The 24,921-nt window shown below is 46.5% G+C and overlaps 1 protein-coding gene, 1 long non-coding RNA gene and 1 other non-coding gene across 13 annotated transcripts in view; 2 read left to right on the top strand and 1 right to left on the bottom strand.

Moving 5' to 3' along the window:
* LOC140484578 (uncharacterized) overlaps positions 1-24,914 on the top strand; it is a 191,103-nt gene extending 166,189 nt beyond the window's left edge. Inside the window, exon 2 of the long non-coding RNA XR_011962295.1 lies at positions 24,141-24,914. This is a non-coding gene — a long non-coding RNA (uncharacterized lncRNA). The remainder of the gene's footprint in view (positions 1-24,140) is intronic.
* The window catches only part of LOC140484575 (carbohydrate sulfotransferase 3-like), a 113,969-nt gene extending 89,055 nt beyond the window's left edge, over positions 1-24,914 (top strand). For 7 of the 11 annotated variants that reach the window (XM_072583029.1, XM_072583022.1, XM_072583020.1 and 4 more), the window contains 2 exons: positions 15,556-15,832; positions 20,065-24,914. In XM_072583029.1, coding sequence (XP_072439130.1) covers positions 15,747-15,832; positions 20,065-21,295 — 1,317 coding nt within the window. In that variant the 5' untranslated portion in view covers positions 15,556-15,746 and the 3' untranslated portion in view covers positions 21,296-24,914. Of the gene's footprint in view, positions 1-1,471; positions 1,557-7,110; positions 7,201-15,555; positions 15,833-20,064 lie in introns of those variants that run through there. The other 4 variants (XM_072583026.1, XM_072583028.1, XM_072583025.1 and 1 more) reach the window with 3 other exon arrangements.
* trnas-cga (transfer RNA serine (anticodon CGA)) lies at positions 16,409-16,490 on the bottom strand. The gene has a single exon. It is a non-coding gene; the product is annotated as a tRNA-Ser (tRNA).
* Positions 24,915-24,921: the final 7 nt, after the last annotated feature.

Below are 24,921 nucleotides of genomic sequence, written 5' to 3'. Positions count from 1 at the left end.
AGGTCCCTCACAGTAAGCTGGATTAAGGTACGATGTATTGGTAAGTTGGATACAAAGTTGGCTTGGTCATAGAAGAGAAAGGATAGTTGTTGTGGTGGGGGGGTGTTTTTATTTCTGGATATCTGTGACCAGCGATGCTCTGTAAGGATCAAGGATGGGACCTCTCTTGTTTGCAATGTATTTGAATGCTTTTGATGAAAATGTAGATGATCTGATTAATAAATCTTCAGTTTTATACAAAAATTGGTGAGTTGTGGATAGTGAGGGAGGATGTCAAAGGATGCAGCAAGATTTGATCCACTGGATGGAGAAAGGGCAGTTGAAGCTCTTGGGATGTCAAATGCAAAAGAACAGGAGACAATAAATGGCAGGCCCCTTTTGTATACAGAGGGATCTTAGGGTGCAAGTCCATAGCTAGAATAGTTCATTTAGATAATGCAAAGCCCCAAAGCCAAGCAATAGCTTCCTCATTTGTTGCATTTGTGCAATTAGATGGCTCTTTCGAATGGACTGTAGAGGAGACACTCCTCAATAACGGGAATGTTGTTCATACCTCTCCACGAGTGCTTAAGGGGTCCCAGTTGTGAACGTTGATGACATGAGGACACTGACTTGTCCTCACTCTGTTCAGTGAGGACTGCTCTCACTGTTTAAAGGCGGTCTGAAGTCTGCCTTTTAGCAGATTGGGTTCATTATGTTCTCATCCCTTGGTCAAAAGGACGTCTGCTGGTCAATTTTGCTCCAAATGTGGCAGCAATTAAATGGACAAAACCCAGATAAAATCATAATTGTAAATTCTTAATGTATTTTGCTGGAATGAGTCGAGAAGGAGCATATTACAACGAGGACATCTCCAAACAATGGGCTTTTCAAATCACATTCGCTGCGCCTTTCAGAGACCTTTCAACCTGGACAAAGCAGCACAGAAACTCTTTAATCACCAGTCTTCGTATGTATGCCCTGGGCTGTTTTCCAAACACCTCAGCTTGTCAGTGTAGTTTTAAAAGGTCTCCGTAAGGAAACAGCAGTCTTCTTTTGACTCTGGACTGTGTCACGCAGGGATTGGTCAAATTTAAAGACAAATTCTCAAATGCAGTCAATTGGTTTCCGTGAGAGTACAGGGAAGCCTGTCGTCCCTTGCCTTCATCAGGTAGCACTTAATGCCAGTATCATATTGCACCCTACATTGGATAGGCTAAGCAAAATTGTTTTAATTTTCCTGCAAATGACATGATGCACAGTATGAAAATGATTCGGGGACAAGGTATGAAATGTTATTATGCTTGCACGGGATCTGTAATCAGCCCGTAGGGAATTACATATTTTCTTAAAAGCCCGGGCACTTAAACACTCTATTTGAGGAATTAGCTGGGACCTTTGTTTCAGTCGTAAGGGAAGGTGAACAGCATCAGAAACTGTATCCCTTTGCTGTAAGTAGGAGTCTTTAGTGCTGGATTTTTGCAGGAGCTGCGTGGGGACTTGGGAGCTGGGAGTGAACGATTGCTGGGTTTAAAAGCATGCTTTCTGACCTTTCGCAGTGGAATGGGAAAGGAAAGGTAGGTCAGGAATCCTCGCTCTGGAAGTGGCCATGACAGAATATCCCACCATTTTCTGTGAGATGGCTGCTTTGCGATTCCTCCCAAAATCTCAGAGTGATTCGTCGAAGCAGGAAGAGTGTAAAAGCTGATTAAAGATTATGATGTCTCCTTTAAAATTTACTGCTAGAAAAAGTTACATTCTGTCAAAGCCTTTCATTTTGCATTTACAGGGGCATTTGTATTTTAAATGAGGGGGCATCGTGTTAGGGAATAGGGAGTGTGTTCGGGTTGAGAAGGGGAACTAATTGATATGGAGTAGGAAGGTTAAGGGGTTGAAGGTGACGGCCTGGCTTTATACAGCTCTGAAGAACTACCCTGATGTCTCTGAACCAAATGTTTTAACCTGGGTGTCTCAGCTTTGACCCAATCGTATTACTGCTTTGATCCTGACTCCAGACCTATCCTTCAATTAAGGACATGAAAATCCCACTTTCCAGCTGTGACAGAGGTTAAAGGTGACGTCTGCAGACTTTCCATCCCTGGTTCCCACCTCCATGATGGAAGTCCCCAACTCCCAATACAGTGTCTCCAATGATAATCCTCAGGCTAGCAGTTATAGAGTCATAGAGATGTACAGCATGGAAACTGACCCTTCAGTCCAACCCATCCATGCCGACCAGATATCCCAACCCAATCCAGTCCCACCTGCCAGCACCCGGCCCATATCCCTCCAAACCCTTCCTATTCATATACTCATCCACATGCCTCTTAAATGCTTTAATTGTACCAGCCTCCACCACTCCCTCTGGCAGCTCATTCCATACATGTATCACCCTCTGTCTGAAAATGTTGCCCCGTAGGTCTCTTTTATAACTTTCCCCTCTCACCCTAAACCAATGCCCTCTAGTTCTGGACTCCCCAGGGAAAAGATTGCCTATTTACCCTATCCATGCCCTTCATAATTTTGTAAACCTCGACAAGGTCACCCCTCAGCCTCCGACACTCCAGGGAAAACAGCCCCAGCCTGTTCAGCCTCTCCCTATAGCTCAAATGCCCTTGAGGAGAATCTTCCTTCCTTCCAAGTTTCCTTACCCTGGAGAGTCCTGAATGCTCAGATATTGAACATGTCCTGGAAAAGAATGATAGATTTTTGGTTAACAGAGATTTGAGGGATAGTGTGCCAGGTGAAAGTGTGATTATGGATGAATCATGTTCCATTGGGATGATAGAGCAGGACAGAGTGGCTGAGATCACTCACTCCTGCTTCTATTTTCCTGTACTACAACAAGCTCCAGTTTGATGACACCGAGATAATGGCTTAACCTCGGATGGCTCTGCTATCGCCGTCTGTGAAGGTAATCTCTGGGATTGGGGTGGATGCAAACTGGAGGAAGGCCAGCTCGAGATAAACTTTGAGAAAGTCAGGACGGCAGACGCTGGAGAGTCAGATTGAAAAGGGTGGCACTGGAAAAGCCTAGCAGGCCAGGCAGCATCATCATTGACTCTCCTGCTCCTCGGATGCTGCCTGACCTGCTCTGATTTTCTAGTGCCACATTTTTTTAACTGTAGATAAACTTTACCTTTTATTAAGCATAATCTTCCAAATATGTCTAGGACAAGGCTTTGCACTAAGCTCCTAGATAGAACCATTTCCCGATAGTTGTGGTTGCCACGTGATCTTACATCATATAGACGATCTTATTTGCATGTTGACATTAACCCTTTATTGAATCAGATAGTGCGGAGAGTTAGAGTTGCATCTGTGAATGTGTCACTTGCAATGACCGAGCCAGTTACCACCTACACAACTGATCGCGGCTCGTAGAGAGCAGTGTCTGCCAATTCCACCGGTTTGAGGTTACACGTCCCAACGTGGCCAGGTAACAAAGTGCCCACACTCACATAAAGCCTTTGCGCTCGAGTGAAATATCACTGAACTCAGGCCTACAATGTGGGGCCTTTGGGTTAAGGCCTTTCTATATCCAGGACTCAAATAAAATGTCCTGCTCAGACTTGGATAGTTTGTAAGACACAAGGAGCTGAAGTAAGCCATTCAGTCCATTGACCCTACTCTGCCATTCAGTGAGATCATGGCTGATCTCAACTCCACTTCCTGCCTTTTTCCCATAACCCTTGATTTCCTTCCTGTTCAAAACGGTTTTTCTCAGCCTTAAATATTCTTAATGACCCAGCCTCCACGCCCTTCGGTGGTAAAGAATTCTACAGAGTAATTGCCCTCTGACAGAAGAAATTCCTCCTCATCTCTGTTCTTAATTGGAGGGTTATCCGGAGATTTTTGGTGACAGACTCTCCCACAAGGGGGTAACAACCTGCCACACCTAACTTGTCAAACCTCCTGAGAATCTTATCTCTTTCAATAAAGGTCACCTTTCATTCTTCTAAACTCCGTTGAGTAAATGCCCAACCTGCTCGACTTCTACTCACATGACAATCCTACCATAACTGGGATCGACCTGACCAACCTTCTCCGGACTGTCTCTAACGACAGCGTTATTTTTCATTTGATAAGGGGGACCAAAAATGTTCCAGCACCGTACCTCGCTGAAGGGAGAGTATCCCTTTCAAATCTGAGTTCCTTCAAACTAAAAGTAAACACAATTTTCATCGCAGACCCCACCAGAGGCAGTTCCCTTGAAGAGATTAGAACCAGGTGTCACTGTCTCAGGCACAGGGTTAGAGTTTGTCGTTCTGTTTCAGGGGAATGGAAGGAGATGGAGAGCTATTTATTGTTCCTTTGGGGTGGGATCGATTGGAGCTCAAAAACTCTGTAAAGGTGCTTACGTACAGGCTTCACAGTGGGCCAGTACAAGAATAGTGAACAAAGGGAGAGCAATTTTGCTGTTGGTAGCATCTTCTCCAAGTCTAATAAGCATTGCTTTCAAGTGTAATCCGTATTGCTGCAGGTGTGAATGTTATAACCACTGTGCACACTGCTTACTGTGAATCTTGCATGACCAGCAGTTCTGAAGAGTCATAGGTTAATTCCTGATGAAGGAAGGGCTTTTGCACGAAACATCGGTTTTCCTGCACCTCGGGTTCATTCCTGATGAAGGGCTTTTGCCCGAAATGTCAACATTCCTGCTCCTCAGATGCTGCCTGACCTGCTGTGCTTTCCAGCACTACTCTAATCTAGACACAAAACATTAACTCTCTTTCTCTATCCACCTGCCCCTCGGGTTCATTCCTGATGAAGGGTTTTTGCCCGAAATGTCAATTTTCCTGCTCCTTGGATGCTGCCAGACCTGCTGTGTTTCTCCAGTATTGTCTGTGGCTTGTTAGGGGAACCATCTTACCCCTTCTATTCCTGAAACTATTTCAACACACTGCATTTTCTGCTTGAATATTTGATCAGATTTACCTGGTTCTCAATCTTTCACTTTGGCTCTTTGCTCGTTTTTATCTTTCCAAACGTCTGTTTAAATTAATATTCTGTTCACCACCACCTGTTCTTTTCTCCATTCACACTAATTACATTCCAATAAGCGGTCTGTTGTTTCTTGACCCCTTTACCGACCACCCAACATCGCATCCCCTTACATTTATTGCAAACTTATTAAAATGTGTGTTTCTTACGCAGCCCTCAGTAATGCTCAATCTGAAATGTCACACTAGCCTTTTGGAGGGACAGCTTCGGCCCGAGCCGCTAAATGCATTCCACCTTCATTATTTGTTTGTAGCATATTTCTTCTTTTTATCACTCTGCTGGTGGGACTTTATGAGAACAAAATCCTCCTGCCATCAAGTTTGCCCATTTTCTTCTGAGTAAGAGACCACTGGATTCGGGAGGCAAGGAAGGGATAGTAGCTAAATAGATGGGCAGACTGTCTCCACGATGGGATGTCAACAAATGCAGAGCTGTCTTCACACAGTCAACAAAGGTTCTGTAAAATGCAGGCAAAAATACGTCCATTCGCATACCTTTGTACTGTAACATGTTAATCATTAATTGAACAATTCACCTCCCAAAGGCAATGTGATCTCTTAGACAAAAGCCGACACCAAAGCAATTGGTGCTGCAATGTCCTGCTACCTCTGTATTCTCTTCACCGTGGAACATTTACATTTGCTGGAGAGGGGCTTTCAGTTTTGGTGTTTTGGAACCAACTTTGCAAGTCCCAGCTGCTGCTCATGTTAGTCATGGAGAGGTTACTCAGCAAAAGCTTGGAGCCCACCATTGTTTCCCCCCAGCCTTGAGAAGGGACGAGTGTTGATCAATTACCGGCCAGTAGGGAAGACAAAGCTGTGTTTCGGATTGCTTTAGGAATGTCGCAAGCTTTCGCAGAGTAGGGAGCATGATGTATGACCACCAGCCCCAGGGTGGCGATTCGCAGCATGTACCTGGAATAAGGAAGACACTTGCTTCCTACAAAGAAAGAATGTAAACAGGGTTGACCAGAGGTGGGTGCAGATTTGGAAATCTTTGGAAATACCTTAAGGTTAGCAAGGCCAAAAAAAAATGTAGGTTGAGCATTGATGCTCTGATTTGGAGATACTGCTATTGGACTGAGGTATACAAAGTTGGTTATAGTCCAACAGGTTTAATTGGAAGCACACTAGCTTTCGGAGCGACGCTCCTTCATCAGGTGGTAGTCACCTGATGATGGAGCATCACTCCGAAAGCTAGTGTGCTTCCAATTAAACCTGTTGGACTATAACCTGGTGTTGTGTGATTTTTAACATTGATGCTCTGGACAGTCTTGTAGTACAATTGTGGTGTCCCTATCTTTGGTAGAAGGTTCCAGTTCTGGCTGTGGGTAATGGTACGCTCTAACAGGCTGATTTCCTTTTAGCATTGAGAGTCACCTGTCAATGGATAGAACTAAAATATTTGAGGACCTGAGTTTCTCAGATTAGAATCCCTACAGTGTGGCCCTTCAGTCCAACAAGTCCAAACCGACCCTTCGAAGAGTAACCCACCCAGACCCATTCCCCTACCTTTACCCCTGACTAATACACTGCACCTCCACATCCCTGAACACTTTGGGCAATTTAGGAATGGCCAATTCACCCGACCTGCATGTCTTTGGATTGTGGGAGGAAACTGGAGCACCCAGAGGAAACCCACGCAGATATGGGGAGAATGTGCAAACTCCACACAGTCACCCAAGGTGTGAATCGAACCCGGGTCCCTGGTGCTGTGAGTGCTAACCACCATGCCGAGTTTGAGTCCCACCATGGCACCAATACTGAAGAATATCGGGGAGGAATTAAGTACCATCACCATCTGTAAAGAAGTACTATTAGACAGTGTAATGGGTTAAAGGCAGATAAGTCTCCTGGCTCTGCTGGCTTCGTCCTAGAATCCTAAAAGAGGGAGCTACAGAGATAGTGGATGCATTGATTGTAAATTTCCAAAAGTCATTGGATTCTGGAGAAGTACCAGAGGATAGGAAAACTGCTAATGTGACAACCCTACTGAAAAAGGGAAGGAGGGAAAATGTGGGTAATATAGGCCGATCAGCCTAACATCTATAGTTGGACTGATTGATTGATTGATTGTTATCACGTGTACTGAGATACAGTGAAAGGTCTTGTTTTGTATGTTACACAGGCACATCATATCATACAAAGTTCATCAGGGTAGCAGAACAGAGAGCAGAATACAGTATTACAGCCGCAGAGAGAGACAGAGAGCGCAAAGGTAACATTTGCGAGGTCCATTCAAAAGTCTGATAGTGGGGTGGGGAGGTGGAGCGAAGCTGTTCTTGAACCTGTTCGTACGTGTTTTCAAACTTTTGTATCTTCTGCCTGACGGAAGAGGGTGGGAGATGGTATCACCGGGATGGGAGGGGAATTTGATGATGTTGGTTGCTTTTCTGAGGCAGTGGGAAGTGTAGGTGGAGTCAACGGATGGAAGGCTGGTTTGTGTGATGGACTGGGCTGTAATTTCTTGCGGTCTTGGGAAAAGCAGTGATACCACGGTGTGATGCAACTGGAGAGGGTGCTTTCGATGCTGCATCTATAAAAAAACTGGGAAGAGTCCTTATGTACATGCTGAATTTCCTTAGCCTCCAGTGGAAGTAGAGATGTTGCATTGGAATCAATTATGAAGGAAATCACGGCAGAAAATTTGGAAACTCATAATCTAATCAAGCAGCATAGCTTCATAAAAGAGAAATTGTTTTAGAGTTTTCTGAGGAAGTCTCAATTAAAGTGGATAGTTGGGAACCAGTAGATGTGTTGTCTTTCGACTTCCAGAAATCATTCGACAAGGTACCCCAATATAGGTTAAGTCATAAGAGCCAATGGTGTTGGAGGTAGCATACTGGTATGGATAGAGAATTAGTTCATAGGCAAGAAACAGTAAGTGGGGATGAAGGGTCCCTTTTCAGGTTGGTGACCCATGACTGATGGTGTTGCACAGGGATCAGGGCAGGGATTGAAACTGTTTACAACATAAGTGAATGACTTGGAGGAAGGAAGGACATGAGAGTACTGTAACCAGATTTGTAGACAATACACAAACAGGTAAAGGGGCCTGTTGTGAGAGGCCTGAACACAGGGATATTAATGAGCAAGTGGAGTATCATTGGGAAAATGCTGTCCTTACCTGGTCTGGCCTCCATGTGACTCTGGACCCATAGAAATGGGCAACAAATTGTGTTCAGTTTTGCTCACCTTACAATAGGAAGGATTTTATTAAATTGGAAAGAATGCAGAAGAAATTTACAAGGATGTTGCCTGAACTCAATGGTCTGAGTTATAGGGAGAGGCTGGACAAGCTAGGACGTTTTTCTTTAGAGTGTAGGAGACTGAGGGGGGGGGGGTATGTTATAGATGTGTATAAGATCATGAGAGGTATGGATAGGGTGGATGCACTCAGTTTTTTTCCCAGGGTTGGGGAATCGAGGACCAGAGGGCATCAGTTTAAGGCGAGAGGGGAAAGAATAAAAGGGAACCTGAGGGGCAATTTTTTTACACAGAAGGTGGCACGCATGTGGAATGAGCTGCCAGCAGAAGTGGTTGATGCGGGTTCATTAACACCATTCAAAGGGCATTTGGACAAATACATGGATAGGAAAGGTTCAGAACGATATGGGCCAAGTGCAGGGAAATGGTGTTAGCATAGATGGCCATTTTGGTCGGCATGGACCAGTTTGGGCCAAAGGGCCTGTCTCCGTGCTGTAAGACTCTGACTCTCTATGACTCTAGGTTGTTCATTTTAGAATAGGGAACAAAAGAGTGATATTATTTATTTGGAGAAAAGGCCAAGCAACACACTGGACTTTGGTGGGGGACTTGTGCACAAACACAGAAAGCTAGCACCCAGGGGCAGCAGGGAATCAGGAAGGGTTAATGGAATGTTGGCCCTTATTTCAACGGGGTTGGTATATAAGATCAGGGACGTCTTACTGCAGCTGTACAAGGTGCTGGAGAGACTACATTGGGAGTAATGTGAACAGTTTTAGTCCCCTTATTTAAGGTAAGGTACCATTTCATTGGAGACAGCTCAGAGTAGGATGATCCCTGGGATGGAAGGATTGTCTTATGAGCAAAGGTTAAACAGTTTGGGACTGTACACTGTGGAGTTTAACAGAATGAGAGGTGATCTCGTTGAAACATATGGGATTGTTCAGGAGGCTGGACAGAGTAAATACTGAGAGGACGTTACCCCTCATGGGAGAGTCTAGGGCCAGAGGGCACCGTCTCAGAATAGAGGGGCACCAATTTAAGACTGAGATGAGGAAGAATTTCTTCTCTCTGAAGGTTGTGAGTCTTTGGAACACTCTTTGCCACAGAGAGCTGTAGGGGCAAAGTCCTTGTGCATATTTAAGGCTGCGATAGATTGTTGATCAATAGGGGAATCAAGGGGTAGGATTATACACAGGAAAGTGACTGTGTGGAATGTCAAATTAGCCATGATCCTATTGATTGGTGGAGCAGGCTTGAGGGGCTGAATGGCCTACTCCTGTTCCTATTTTTGTGGTCTTATGACAAAGTCTTCTGAAGTTGGATTCAATAAAAATCTAGAATTACGAATCTAATGATGATCATCAAACCATTCTCGATTGTCAGAAAAACCTATCTGGTTGACTAATTAAGTTACAGTCATAGAGTCGGAGAGCTGTACATCATGGAAGCAGACCCTTCGGTCCAACTTGTCCATGCCGACCAGACATCCCAATCTGATCTGGTCCTATTGGCCAGCATTTGGCCCATATTTCTCTAAACCATAAAAAAAAAGAAACAAACTGTGGATACTATAAATCTGAAACAATGACAGAAGTTGCTGGAAAAGCTCAGTAGGTCTAGCAGCGTCTGTGGAGAGAAATCAGAGTTAGCGTTTTGGGTCCAGTGACCCTTCAGAATTTCCTGAGCCCGAAATGTTAACTCTGACTTCCCTCCACAGATACTGCCAGACCTTTTCCAACAATTTCTATTTTTGCCCCTCTAAGCCCTTCCTGGTGATTAATTCTTTGCACTGACCAATTATTGACTGTCAGGCCGGTTAGCCCATCAAGTCTGCTGGACCGTGCAGTGAGATCATGGCTGATCATCCTCAACTCAGGGGTTTCCTCTGGGCGCTCTGGTTTCCTCCCACAATCCAGGTCGGGTGAATTGGCCATGCTAAATTGCCCATAGCGTTCAGCGATGTGTAGGTTAGGTGCATTAGTCAGGGGTAAGTATCGGATGATAAGGTAGGGGAATGGGTCTGTGTGGGTCACTTTTTGGAGGGTCAGTGTGGACCTGTTAGGCTGAAGGACCTGTTTCCACACTGTAGGGATTCTATGATTCCACTTTCCTGCCTTATCCCCATAACCTTTGATTCCTTGACTGATTAAAAAAGTTGACCATAGGACAGCCCACCTATCGAATTATGAAGGGCAGGATTGTGTTCTTGAAACGGGAGGCTCAGTCAGCAACCCTCCAGTGATGACTCCCACCTGCTATATACCCCTCCTCCCCTGGCACTCACAACCGGCTGGCATGGGGCATGCCTGTCTCTGAGCCTGACAACAGAGGCACCTTCTGAAGCTGCGTGTAAGGGTGGAGTCCAAGTGAGGTGAAAGGTGCCCCTCCCTCTGCATGGGGCCTGCCTGGAAAATTGCAGTCAGTGCTGGAAAGGAACATTAATCGACCTCTTGTGAATTCAACTGACTATCTGCTGCTGGTTGACTATTCGTCGCTCCTCCTCTGATTTGGCTCTGCTGTTGTGGGGCAGCGAGACGGTATTGGCAAACCAATACGCGAGATGACAGTGCGAGCTCAGGCACATGTCCACCTCGGCTCCTACAGCCCCTTGGTCTCCAAGGGTCCTGCCCAAAGGCTCAGTGACATTTCTCAAGGGAGCTTCAGTCAGCTTCAGACTCTGTTCCTCGCAACATGGACAGGGAAGGAGAACTTGGACAGACAGTCAGAAAGGGAGGTCCAGAGGCTGAGGAAAAGGTTTCAAAAATTCTCTCAATTTTTGGGCGTTGCTGGTTGGCCAGCATTTAGTGCTCATCCCAAATTGCCCCTTGAGAAGGTAGTGGTGAGCTGCCTTCTTCAGCCGCCACTGTCTACATACCGTGGGTTGGCCCATAATGCCCTTAGAGAGTGAATTCCTGGATTTTGACCCAGTGAAGGAATCCTGCTCCTTGGATACTGCCTGACCTGCTGTGCTTTTTCAGCACAACTCAAACCTTGACTCTGATCTCCAGCATCTGCAGTCCTCACTTTCGCCAGCTTGATATATTTTCAAGTCAGGACGGTGAGTGACTTGGAGGAGAATGTGCAGGTGATGGTGGTGTTCCCTTGTATTATATCTGCTGTCTTTGTCCTCCTAGAGGGTAGACGTTGTGGGTTTGGAAGGTGCTATCTAAGGATTGTTAGTGAATTTCTGCAGTACATCGTGTAGGGAGTGTCCTTTGCTATTGAGCATCAGTGATGGATGGAATGGATGTTTGTGTGTGGTGCCAATGAAGTGCTCCACTTTGTCCTGGGTGGTGTGAAGCCTTTTGTGGCGCTGCACCCATCCACCCAAATGGTGTGCATTCCGTTACACTCCTGACTTGTGCCTTGAGGATGGTGGACCAGCTCTGAGGAGTCAGGTGATGAGTTACTCGCCACAATATTTCTAGCATCTCACCTTCTCTTGTAGCCATTGTATTTATGTAGTGAGTCCAGTTGAGTTTCTGGTTGATGGTAACCCCCCAGGATGTTGATAGTGGAGGATTCAGTGCATTTCATGTCAAGGGGCAGTGATTACATTGTCTCTTACTGGAGATAGTCATTGCCTGGCTTTGTGGGGTGCAATTGTTACTTTCCACTTGTCAGCCCAAACCTGGAGATTGTCCATATCTTGTTGAACTGCTTCAGTGTCTGAGGAGTCGTGAATGGTGCAATCATCGGCGAACATCCCTACTTCTGAACTTATGATGGATAAAGACTTGGTGAGGGTCTTTAATTCAGTCCGTCCGTTCATAGACCCTTCTCCCAAATTTTGGGTTTCATTCTTCACAATATGTTCAACAATAAAATAAAAAAAACTCTATTTGGGAGCCCTCGTGAGTTTTTTGGTGTTTTATTCTATTAAACTTCGCTATGTAAATTGAATAAAAGCAAAATACTGCAGATGTTAAAGATCTGAAATAAAACCCAAACTTTATGGAGAAAAGTAGTAATTTATAGTCATACAGCACGGAAACAGACCCTTTGGTCCAACGAGTCCACACCAACCATAATCCCAAACTAAACTAGTCCCACTTCCCTGCACTTGGCCTATATCCCTCCAAACATTTCATATTCATGTACCCATCTAAATACCGTTTAAACGCTGTAACTGTGTACACATCCACCACTTCCTCAGGAAATTTATTCCTCACGTGAACCAGTGTGTGTGTGTGAAAATGTTGCCCTCCACCCCCCGCCATTTCTTTTTAAATCTATTTCCTCTCATCTTAAAATTATATCCCATAGTTTTGAACTCCGGACCCTAGGGAAAAGACCTTTGTTATTCACCTTATCTATGCTCCTCATGATTTTATAAACCTCTATAAAGTCACCTCCTCTGCTCCAGTGAAAAATGTCACAGTCTATTTTAACATCTCAAACCCTCCATTTCGGCACCGCTCACTGTTTTTACTAATTTGAAGCACTTTGTAGTGGGAACAATTTGAGACGGTCGATTAAATAGCATTTATAAAACAGTGAGGGTCACGGCATTGCAATGTATAATTAAGTGTACTTAGGAATCTGGCCTTTTATCATCAAGTTACTAAACTGTGGGCTAATGGGATCATTTTGGCCTCCAGATGGATTTTAGTGACCTGCAATGCTCGTTTACCAAAACATCATAGAATAATCGGTTAATAGTTATCGTAAAGAGGTTGTGTTTTGTATCAATATTTAACAGGAACGTGAGCATTCGGAGTCTGAACGGAGAAAACGGTCTGTCTGTACAAGAGAGACGTACTGACCACAAAGCATAGGATGTACGAAAGCGTAACTAGAGGAGTTTTGAAGAACGTTGCTGTGGTCAGATCAAAATCACTCACGGTTAGAGGGAAACCTCCCCATCCAGAAATCGAGACTGTTATCCAAAGACAGATTCAAATTACATCAACGTAGCACCAAGCCATACCAGAGTGCTCCATGTCTGCCTGATGCTCAGACGGATTCTGATTGGGTACCTTCTGGACGTTTCCCTGCAAGTCCCTCAGGAGTAGTAGTAACTGGGTGGTAGACGTAGTCTATATAGATTTCAGTGAGGCCTTTCAGAAGGTTCCACACGGTAGGCTGCTCTGGAACATTCGATCTCATGGAATCCAGAGGGAGCTGGCAAATTGGTACACAATTGGTTTGATGGTAGGAAGCAGAAGGTAATAGTGGAAGGATGCTAGTCAGACTGGAGGCCTGTGACTAGTAGAGTACCTCAGGGGTCGGTGCTGGGCCCATTGCTGTTTGTTATCTGTATCAATGATTTGGATAAGAACGTACATGATTAGTAAGTTTGCAGATGACACTAAAATAAGAGGTATCATGGACAGTGAGGAAGGTTGTCAGGAATTGCAACAGGATCTTGATCAGCTGGGGAAGTGGGCTGAGAAATGGCAAATGGAGTTTAATACGGATAAGTTTGTGGTCTTGCATTTTGGACAGTCAAATCAAGGTAGGAGTTTCATGGTGAATGGTAGGTCCTTAGGGAGTGTAGCGGAACAGAGGGACTTTGGAGTTCAGGTGCACTGTTCTCTGAAAATGGGGTCACAGGTAGACAGGACAGTGAAGAAGGCTTTTGGCACAGTGGCCTTCATCAGTCAGGGCATTGAGGATAGAAGTTGGGAAGTTATGTTATAATTGTACAGGACGTTGGTAAAGCCATACTTGGAGTATTGTGTTCAGTTTTGGTCACTTTGCTATAGGAAGGATGTTATGAAACTGGAAAGAGCGCAGAGAAATTTACAAGTATGTTGCCTGGACTGAATGGTCTGAGTTATAGGGAGAGGTTAGCCAAGCTCGGACTTGTTTCTTTAGAGCGTAGGAGACTGAGGGGGGACCTAATAGAGGTGTGTAAGATCATGAGAGGTATGGATAGGGTGGATGCACTCAGTCTTTTTCCCAGGGTTGGGGAATCAAGGACCAGAGGGCATCAGTTTAAGGTTAGAGGGGAAAGAATAAAAAGGAATCTGAGAGGCAATCTTTTTACACAGAGGGTGGTACACATATGGAATGAGCTTCCAGCAGAACTGGTTGAGGCTGGTACATTAACAACATTTAAAAGGCATTTGGACAAATACATGGATAAGAAACGCTTAGAAGGATAGGGGCCAAGTTCAGGGAAATGGGGCTATCATGGATGGACATTTTGGTTGGTCTGGGCCAATTTGGGCCAAAGGGCCTGTCTTTGTGCTGTAGGACTCTTTAACTGTCTAATGTTTAAACTTAGAATCATAGAATCCCTGCAGTATGAAAACAGGCCATTTGGCCCAACAAGTCCACACTGACCCTCCAAAGAGTATCCCACCGAGACCCATTCCTGAACCCTATCACTGTACGTTTCCCCTGACTAATGCACCTAACTTTTAATTAAGGTTTGCTTTCCTTGCTCTCAGTGTTTGACAACAGCATAGAATCCCTACAGTTTAGAATCTGGCCATTTGAAGAGCATCCCACTTAGACTAATCCCCCTTATCCTATCCCTGTAACCCTGCACTTCCCATGACTAACCCACTTAGTCTGCACATTCCTGGACACTATAAGCAATCTACCGTGGTCAATCCACCTGATCTGCACATCTTTGGACTGTGGGAGGAAACTGGAGCACCCGGAGGAAACCCACACCGACATGGGGAGAATATGCAAACTCCACACAGACAGTCGCCTGAGGGTGCAATCGAACCTGGGTCCCTGGTGCTGTGAGGCAGCAGTGCTAACCACTGAGCCACTGTACCTTGCAGCCTGGTGATGGGTGAGGAACTCCAGTCAAAAGACTATTATAAATGTCTTTGTGAATTCTACCAGTTGATAACGGTTGATCTTGACCCAGCTTGTTTTGATAAGGACTGTGCTGCTCTAATTTTATAATGAAATAGAGAGGGAGAGGGCTTTCAGACAGGGCAGTGGACAGAGTTGCCAACCCCTCTCATTTTGGTCTTATATCTGCAGGAACTGAAGATTTAAAATCTCCTGAGCAACTGCTGTAAATCACAACCACGGCAGGGGGGAGGGAAAAACAGCATTTAGCGTTTTTAAAAATCCTGCCTCCCTTCTGAGACTTTGTCAGGAATGAGCTTGCAGGAACGAGGGAAGGAAGCTATCTCTGGAATAGCCGCTCGATGTTTATCTGGTGATGGCGAGGTGTTCCTTATTCCATTGGGAATGATCTGTGGCTTGGTGGTGGGCAGGGAGGGGCAGACGTGTGTTGAGTAACCGACCACAGTGTGCAGCTGGATGGAGGGATTGGAGTTTGAAGGTCGCGTCACGGTAACCTTCAGGGTTGGCATCTGGATGGAAGTGCCCGGTCAGTGTCTTGGCATCAGCAAAATGCTAATTCTGCCTCTCTGTGTTCACTCTGCAGTACAGGCGTGCTGTCACTGGGGAGTGGGAGAAGCTGATGTGACAGATGCCTCCGCTGGTCGACTGGCATTGCCCTGGCACTGAGACTGGCATTGCAGAATCGCTGACAGACGACTGAAGACTTCAGTTTGGGTACACAGGGGCTCCCTGTGCAGTGACCGCACCAGGACTGCAGACTCACAGCCAGTAGCGATGAGAGTGAGGAGCAAATATGCAATTATCCTGTTTTTCGTTGCTGCTCTTGTGATCATCGAGAAAGAAAACAATATTATTTCAAGGTAAAGCATTTTCCATCCATTTATTAGATTCTCCATCTTGCGCGATGGTAAGGTTAGTCAAAAAAAGAACTTTGTCTGAACTGGACTAACCGGATAAATACAGTGTTGACAAGAGCAGGTCAGAGGTAAGAATTGTGCAGTGAGTAACTCACCTCCTGACTCCTCGGTGCCTGTCCCCAAACAGAATCGAGGACGTTTGTGATTGTAAGCAGTCCTCAATCACATCAAGGGAGCTCGCTGTCACTCAGGGGTTTTTAGATTAGATTACTTACAGTGTGGAAACAGGCCCTTCGGCCCCAACAAGTCCACACCGCCCCGCCGAAGCGCAACCCACCCATACCCCTACATTTACCCCTTACCTAACACTACGGGCAATTTAGCATGGCCAATTCACCTGACCTGCACATCTTTGGACTGTGGGAGGAAACCGGAGCACCCGGAGGAAACCCACGCAGACACGGGGAGAATGTGCAAACTCCACACAGTCAGTCACCTGAGGCAGGAATTGAACCCGGGTCTCTGACGCTGTGAGGCAGCAGTGCTAACCACTGTGCCACCGTGCCGCCCCTAAAACATCGTCACGAACAGGATTCGAACCTGTGCGGGGAGACCCCATTGGATTTCGAGTCCAACGCCTTAACCACTCGGCCACCGTGACACCGGTTTTTGCCACAGTGAGTCAGCGCTAGCCTCGCATACCAGTCCAGGGGCTTGGACACTGTCAGTCAGCACTTGGAACGGTCAAAGTCAGGATGCTGTCCAGATACAGGGCGAGGTACTTACATATCAGGAAACCTCCAACCCATCTTGGGTCTTTCTGCTCCACCGTGGGGTTTTTTTTTTCCCCCTCCTGGGAAAAGAGAGTGAGGTAGGTTGGGATTGTGGGAGATGGAAGTGGGTGGTACAGCTGTTACAGTAGGTGGGGAGCTGTCCCGAGTGGGCAGCGCAGATGGCATGCTGGGTTGGTGCAGTCAGAGGATGGGATCGAGTAAGGGAAGGTGTCCCTGGCAATGGGGAGAGCGGTAAACCACATGAGACTTGGTGGGAGGTGGGGTGCGTTAGCAGAGGCAGAGCGAGTGTAAGGTCTCAGAGAGAGAGAGAGAGAGAAGATAGTGGCATTCACATTCTTCCTGGATGTTTCCAGCTCGACCCAAGTTACAAACTTGGACCAGGTTGGCAAGGTCTTCTTGCCCGTGGCCTCCCACTGCTGCTCCTTGGGGGGGGGAGAAGGACACCGTGCCCCTGCAGCCTATCGTCCACCATGACTTCCAGGTCCCTGCCCACAAAGCCTGGCAACAACCTTCCCTTCTCTGCCATGTCTGCACCAAATGTCAGGGGGCAACCTTGGACCGATGGCACTTGCCCGGGTCCATGGCGGCCTTTTAAAGTGTCGGAGAAATTTGCCCAATAAAGCAGAGAGCACACAAGCCAGATCGGGTGAGATTGACGAGCTGTTTGCTACAAGTGATATCCTGGGAGAGAAACTGACTAGGCTGAGACAGCACTGACAGTCTGTGCAGGGAGATCAGAATTCTCCCCTTCGAGCTGAGGAAGAAGCCAGTTTTTATAATAATCCTGCACAATAAGGCTAATTAGAAATGGGGAAAATATAATGTATCGGGAGAAGGAATAATCTAGTTACAATGATGTTAATTGGAAAACAGTTATCGGATGCATGTCCTAATTCCTTACACAATGCAGCATCCTGACAGTTTCGATGGGCTTGGAGCTTCAGTTCCTCTTTGCAGATAGGTGCTAATGTCTCCTCTGAAGTGGTGAGGTGCTTCCATTGTCTTGTTCTGGGAGCAATGCTGTTGCTGGTGCCTCTCTGTCTGACCTGCTGTTTGTGTGGCTTTGGTATTGCTGGGTTGTGGAACTGCCCTCGGGGCTTTGGGCGAGCTGTGTCGCTCTGACATTGTTAGTGGGTGCTGGGAAGTGTACTCCCTTGTCTGCGGGTGCTGTCTAGTTCCGATTGTCAGCCTGCTTGGTCCCTGCTGAGGCATTCTGGGTGTTTTTTGGTACAGTTTTGGTACCCTATTATGGGCTGGCAGGGTGGCAGATGTTTTCCCACATAAAGGTGGCACTGGTGCCAGGAATTCCTGAAGAAGGGCTTATGCCCGAAACGTCGATTCTCCTGCTCCTTGGACGCAGCCTGACCTGCTGCGCTTTTCCAGCAACACATTTTTCAGCTCTAATTGTGGTAAATTTCAATCATTGTTTAGTTTATGTTCAATGTAACCTCAATCTATCAATTGATTCCAGGATTAACACTAGTCTATCCAATAGATTCCATTTGGAATACCACCTGTCCAGAATTTATTTTTCTCCTCCTTAGCAAGGCCAGTATTCATTGCCTGTCGCTAGGCAGATTTCTTTACCTAGCTTTATTCTTAGACATTTCTTTAGTGGAGAATGTTTAGTCACACCTGTGCACAAGCCATTTAGCTCTCACTTTGCATACCTTCAAACAAATACAATGAGATTTGAAATCACAGATAGCTGAGTTAATGATCACGGGATGTAACCACCAGATTGTCTTTAACTCTCAAGGATTCATCACCTATTTGCAACAATTGCAAGTTGCAGCAATTGATCAATCTATGTTCAAAAGTAAGATGGGAAAGGTGGTCAAACCGTGGCTTACAAGAGTTAGGCCCAAGGGAGAGACATACAATTTGGCCAGAAAAATACAACAGGCCTGAGGAGTGGCAGCACTTTAGATTTCAGGAAAGTAAGGCAAAAGGAACCATTAAGAAAGGGAAAATAGAGTTAGAGCTTGTGAGGAACATAAAAACCGACTGTAAAAGGCAAACGTAGATCTCTCACGATGAGGAACAGAGGAATTTATAATCAGGAGCAAAAAAAAATGGCTGACCAGCTAATTATTTAGAAAATGGGGTTGGGCAATTGAAGGCAAATAAATCCCTCGGGCCTGATAATCAGTATCACAGAGTACTGGTGGACCCAGACAGAGTGGATGCATTGGTGGTCATCATTCAAGGTTCTATAGACTCTGGGACAGTTCCTACAGAATGGAGGGTACCGCATTGCTCTCAGAAACTATCCCTGATGCCTCTATGAATTTGTTATTGTAGTTACTGTTTCCAACGTGATTAACCTAATCAATATGAAGATTAATTATCCATAATTAATGCTCCGTTCTTTTTACATGCTCCTATTATTTGTTCGTTTGTAGCCTTTCCCATAGACTGGTTCCAGTTTGGAGGTCTGTTCCCTTACTGTTTCACCTTCGTCCACATGGAATCTAAACTGCCTAAATTGACTCTCACAACTGTCCTCATTTCATCTCTGATTAGCAGTGCTACCTCACCACCTTTCCATCCCTACGGTCCTCCCGAAATGTTAAATATCCCTGAATGTTAAGTTCCAGTTCTGATCCCCTTGTATCCAAAATGGCGATGAGCTCATTTTGATTCACCTCGCTTTATGGCTTCAGTTCATCCACTTCATTCCGAACCATTCCTGCATTAAGATACAAAGGTCGTTCCATCATGAAATTTCCCTACATTCGTTCTGGCTTCTTGGTGCAATGTGACATTTTGGCTCATCCATGCTGCCCTGATCTCCAAAACAGAACTTGTCTCATTTGCTTGTGTTTGGCCCATTTCCCTTTAAACATTTCCCATCCATGTAGTCTTTTAACTGTAATTGCACCCACCTCTATCACTTCCTCTGGCAGTTCGTTCCACACATGAACCACCCTCTGCATGGAAAAAATTGCCCCCTCAGGTCCCTTTTAAATCTTTTCCCTCTCACCTTAAACCTGAGCCGTCTGGTTACACTTTCAGCCTATTCTTTTTAATTCCTGGTAACCATCAACCCCATCACTAGCCTGCAGTTTTACACTTTACCTTTGACTTTCGGATTTTCCATGCAAATGAATCCATCCCTCGCCTCCGTTGTTTTTCCTGGACTCACAGTTAATTGTTGTTATGTCACCATAGTCTTCCCAGACCATAGGGGCCGCTCTGTCATTGGAGAGACAAACAACTGGTGGTGATTTAACCTGAGGGCCATCATACCTCAGGTGAGGGAAGAGGTTGAGAAGGAGAGTCCTTCAGGGTAACCTCATGGGTCCCTCATGGGAATTGAACCCACGCTGTTGGCATCACACTGCTCTGAGAACCAACGAGCCAGTCAACTGAGTTAATTGAGTTCAGAAGATCAAATGCTTTTCCTCTACTCATGCAGAGTTCTGCTTTATTTTTCAGGGTTTCCGACAAGCTAACGTTGAAATTCCCGCCGGTTGACTTGGTGGGGTTAAACAGCAGCATTTCAGCCCGGGCCCTGACGGAGAATGACTCCCTTCTCGCTGGCACCAGCTCGTCTGTGCTGAACTGCGCATCGCCACGGGCAGCCGTCAAGTGGGAGGACTCGCGTGGGCCTTTGGGCAGGAGGCACCTCATCCTGATGGCGACGACCAGGACCGGCTCGTCCTTTGTGGGCGAGTTCTTCAACCAGAACAGCGACATCTTCTACCTCTTCGAGCCCCTGTGGCACGTGGAGAGGACGGTGACCTTTGAGCCAAAGGGCGCCAACGCGGTGGCCTCGTCCATCGTCTACCGCGACGTGGTGCAGCAGCTGCTGCTGTGCGACCTGTACGTGCTGGAGAACTTCCTGCTGCCCATGCCCGAGCGCCACGTCACCGCCTTCCTCTTCCGGCGCGGCTCCAGCCGCTCGCTGTGCGAGGGCGCGGTCTGCACGCCGCCCAGGCGTGGGGGCGGCGGCTCCAGTGAGCGCTTCCCATGCCGCCTGCGCCGCTGCGGCCTCCTCAACCTGACGCTGGCGACGCAGGCCTGCCGCCAGAAGCAGCACGTGGCCATGAAGACGGTGCGCCTGCGGCAGCTGGAGTTCCTGCGGCCGCTGGTGGAGGACCTGCGCATCGACCTGCGGGTCATCCAGCTGGTGCGCGACCCCCGCGCCGTGCTGGCCTCCCGCATGGTGGCCTTCCCTGGCAAGTACGAGGCCTGGAAGAAGTGGGCCGACCAGGGGGTGGTGCCCGACGACGAGGAGCTCGCCAAGCTGCGCGGCAACTGCGAGAGCCTGCGGGCGTCGGCCCAGCTAGGCCTCAGCCAGCCCGCCTGGCTCAAGGACCGCTTCCTGCTGATGCGCTATGAGGACGTTGCCCTGGAGCCCGTGAAGCGAGCCCACGAGATGTACCGCTTCGCCGGCATCTCCATCACCCCTGAGGTCAAGAAGTGGATCCACATCAACACCCAGAGCTCTCCCGGCAGTGACAACCTCTACTCGACGCACAAGAACTCCTCGGAGCAGTTCGAGAAGTGGCGGCTCGCCCTGCCCTTCAAGATCGCCGAGGTGGTCCAGAAGGTGTGCGAGCCCACCATGAAGCTCTTCGGCTACAAGCTGGTCAGGGACGCAGAGACTCTGGCCAACCGCTCCGCCAGCCTGCTGGAAGACAGGAGACACTTTGGGATGGCTTAACCCGGGGAGGCGGGTGAGGGTTGAAGGGGTGGGAGGGTGGCAAGGTTGGCGCAAGTGGGGGTGGAGGGGCAACTAGGGAGAGCCAGGCGACTGGCTGGAAACTGCAGCATAATTCGTAGTCTTTCAGATTCCTGCTCTGACCTCCTGCAACAACACAACACAATAAGGTGCAGGACCAACCCGAGATGTGCAATGGTCTTTTGGAGGCACCCGCAAATTGTGAAACAGACGCCAGAAAAACAGTTGACAATGGGAACACAGATTTATTAAACACATACAAAATGAGAGATTTATTTATTAAGGAGAGAAAAAAAATATTTTTATGACTTGATTTTATAAAGATTTAGTGTGGTGTTAGAGTAGGGGTGGGACACAGGGTGACAGAGAAACGTAATCTTATTTGTATTGAATTTTGCCTTTAGATTGAATTATCGAATTATAGGAAAGGGCTTGAATTCACTTCAGTTTTAACTTATAGAATATTTTAATAGAATTTCAAGCAGTCTTTTCATCCGAGTATGCAGTTGGCTTTAGGACATGAAGATTCTATTTTTGAGAATGAATTTTACATTTGGGGTTACATTTGAGTTTTTAGAGCTACATTTTTGGGGTCTCTGCCAATTTTTTTTTGTTTTGCAAGCAGGAAAAATAGCATTTGATTTCTTTCTAAATGGGTGTAGGTGGGAGTTTCTGTGTGTCTGAGCAGGATAACTCTGGCATATGTTCTATTTGAACATTTATGTCTGACTAGGTGCTATTGTAATCTATGTAGGAGAGCACACACTGGTCCAAGAATGAATTGGTTACACAGACAAAATGCTTCATTTTGATTTTATGAGGTTCCCGCTCATTCTCAGGGTGTTAAGCAAGATCTGAAGATAACCAGAGGCCCCGAGAAGCACCAAGTACAGGCTCAGGCTGGGGACACATGCCAAGAATTGAACCCAACCTTCATGTTACACTCCGTGTACTGTTCCAGGAGAGAACCGATCGCCATTAGTCAAGAGACCTCCCAACTCAGTGCCTCTGGTTGAGTAGTTATGGTATTGTGAAGGAAGTCATACTGGACTCAAAACGTTAACTTTCTCCGCAGATGTTGCCAGACCTGCTGAGTTTCACTGGTATTCTCAGTGCTAGCTATGTTCATCAGTCTGGTACGGGGAGCTGGTTTGAGAAATTCCGATTGCAGTGCTAACACCGAGCGCCGATCTTAACCAAACCTGCCCATCCAAGGATGATATTTGGAGCGATGGTGATACAGAAGTGACAAACTCTGCCCGATTTCTAAAAGTGAAAGTTGCATTTCGCTGGATTCTGTCTTAACTCACCAGATTGTTATCTCCCCCAGCCTCGTGACGCCCAGTGAGATAGGTTCTGCTACACTTCCCTTTGGAACTTTGATGCCTGCTGTGTCCTTTAAATTATTGGGACATACCAATCCATTCCGATTGAAATCTGTGCAGTGCCTGAATACACTGAATGTGAAATAGAGAATAGGTACTGGGCCTTGTTTTTACATTCATGGAACATGGGCATCCCTGGCAGTATGTGGTGCCCATTCCTAATGTCCCTCGAGGTTAGTGGTATATCACCTTCTTGAATCCAGCTGTGTTCTGTTCCCCATATCTAACGGCACTTAAGAGTCATTGAATCCCTACAGTGTGGAAACAGGCCCAAGTCCACACTGACCATCCAAAGGGTAACCCATCCAGATCCATTCCCCTCCTCTACATTTCCCCTGACTAATGCACCTAACCTACACATTCCTGAACACTATGGGTAATTTAGCATGGCCAATTCACCCAACCTGCACATCTTTGGACTGTGGGAGGAAACCAGAGCACCCGGAGGAAACCCACACAGACACGGGAGAACTCCACACAGAGAGTCATCCAAGGCTGGAGTCGAACCTAGGTCCCTGGCGCTGTGAGGCAGCAGGGCTAATCACTGAACCACCATGCCACGCTACGTTGCTGTGGTTCTGGAGTCACGTGGACCAGGTAAAAATTGAAGCTCCCCTTCCCTGAAGGACATTAGTGAACCAAATGGATTTTCATGATAATCCACAAATTTCATGTCATTTTCTCAATTGAATTTTAATTTCTAGTTATTGGGGTGGCGATCTGAGCCCAGGCCATTAGCTCAGGCCTCTGAGTTACTTGTCCCATAATATAACCACTGTACCATCATACCATGCGATGTCTGAAATGCCATGGTGATGCATTAAGTGGGATAGTGTCCGTTGGGTTCAGATTTATTTGCTTGGTCAAACAGGCAGTCATTTGAATTGCAATAGTTCAGCTAAAATACGCAACAATGGTCAGATCATTGGTTTGATCTTTCATAAGGCCCAGTTTTCTGTCTAGAATACAAGAGAGTAATGGCATTGTAGCTGACAAATGATCAGTCCACATTCCTTAAAATTCATTCATGGGATGAAGGCACCACTGACCAGACAAGCATTCATTACCTGTCCTTAATTGCTCAGAGGGCAGTTAAGGGTCAACCACAATGCTGTGGGTCTGGAGTCACGTGTAGGTCAGACCAGGTAAGGACGGCAGCTTCTTTCCCTAGTGAACCAACTGGATGGTTTCCCAACACTGCTTTCATAGACATTATTAGACTGCTGAATGCAGATTTTTAAAATTGGATTCAAATTTCATCATTTAACATCCAATGTCACGCTACACTCACTGTCTTCACAGTCCCTGCTTAAGTGGGTGAATGAGCAAAAAAAACTGTGATCATTCGGAAGCTGCTCTCCAACAAGCCTTAGGAAGCGCATTCCAAAACCACAACCAATTGGCTAGGATCTTAGAGTTTAAGAAAGGTCCTAAATTGAGAGCCCTATATTCATTCTTGGACCAATGGAGTTAGCAGCTTATTGATTATGGAACAGTGTGGTTTAATTGCACAGTGCTTCTTCTATTTAAAGTTATGTTTTTTTAAAAAAACGTGTCCTTCTTAGGAAACAATCTGTAACTGTTTAAGCCTTTACAGGTCTTCATGCCCCACCTCTTCTCACAGCACTTTACTCGGAGTGCCTCAAAGCTGTGTGTATTTATCAAAAAGATGTGCTTATATTTGACCTTACGAGGGTTCCCTCCCGTGAACTCTGACCTGCTGATCTGACGGTTCCTCACGAGATGGGGGCCAGGCAGGGGTTTCACGGTGGTGCAGCTGGGGGAGAGTTCGAACACAGAGCTGTCTTCTCTGGACCGTGTTCTCAGGCTGTGGATCATCCGGTCAGCCGCGTGAGTGCGACGATGGGACAGAGCTTGCCGAACCCGTCGGGTTGGTTTTCATTTACGGTTAAATGGTTCCTGATAATCAGAGCAACACAAAAGTGCAGTCTTCGTTTTTCATCGTTCCAAGCTCAGGCCCATGCTAATTGTGTGAGGACACCTGTTTTACCTCATGTTTGTTGTTGGCTGTGACTCCTTGTCAAGGTGAATCGGAGAATCGCTCTGCAGCTGGCTTGCAGAGTTTGAGAGCACACTGTGGATGTAGGAGTCTGAGGTTAGCTTCTAATACGACGTTTCTTTGAGCTGTACCTGCAGTTGGGAACAACCTTTGTAATATGGCTAATAAGTCATTAAACGACTGCTGTTTCACTCAACTTACCT

This window comes from Chiloscyllium punctatum, chromosome 13 (assembly GCF_047496795.1).
Source record: "Chiloscyllium punctatum isolate Juve2018m chromosome 13, sChiPun1.3, whole genome shotgun sequence".
Classification (NCBI taxonomy): Eukaryota; Metazoa; Chordata; class Chondrichthyes; order Orectolobiformes; family Hemiscylliidae; genus Chiloscyllium; species Chiloscyllium punctatum.
Note: the sequence above shows the minus strand (reverse complement) of the source record. Positions and strands in the feature narration are given on the sequence as shown.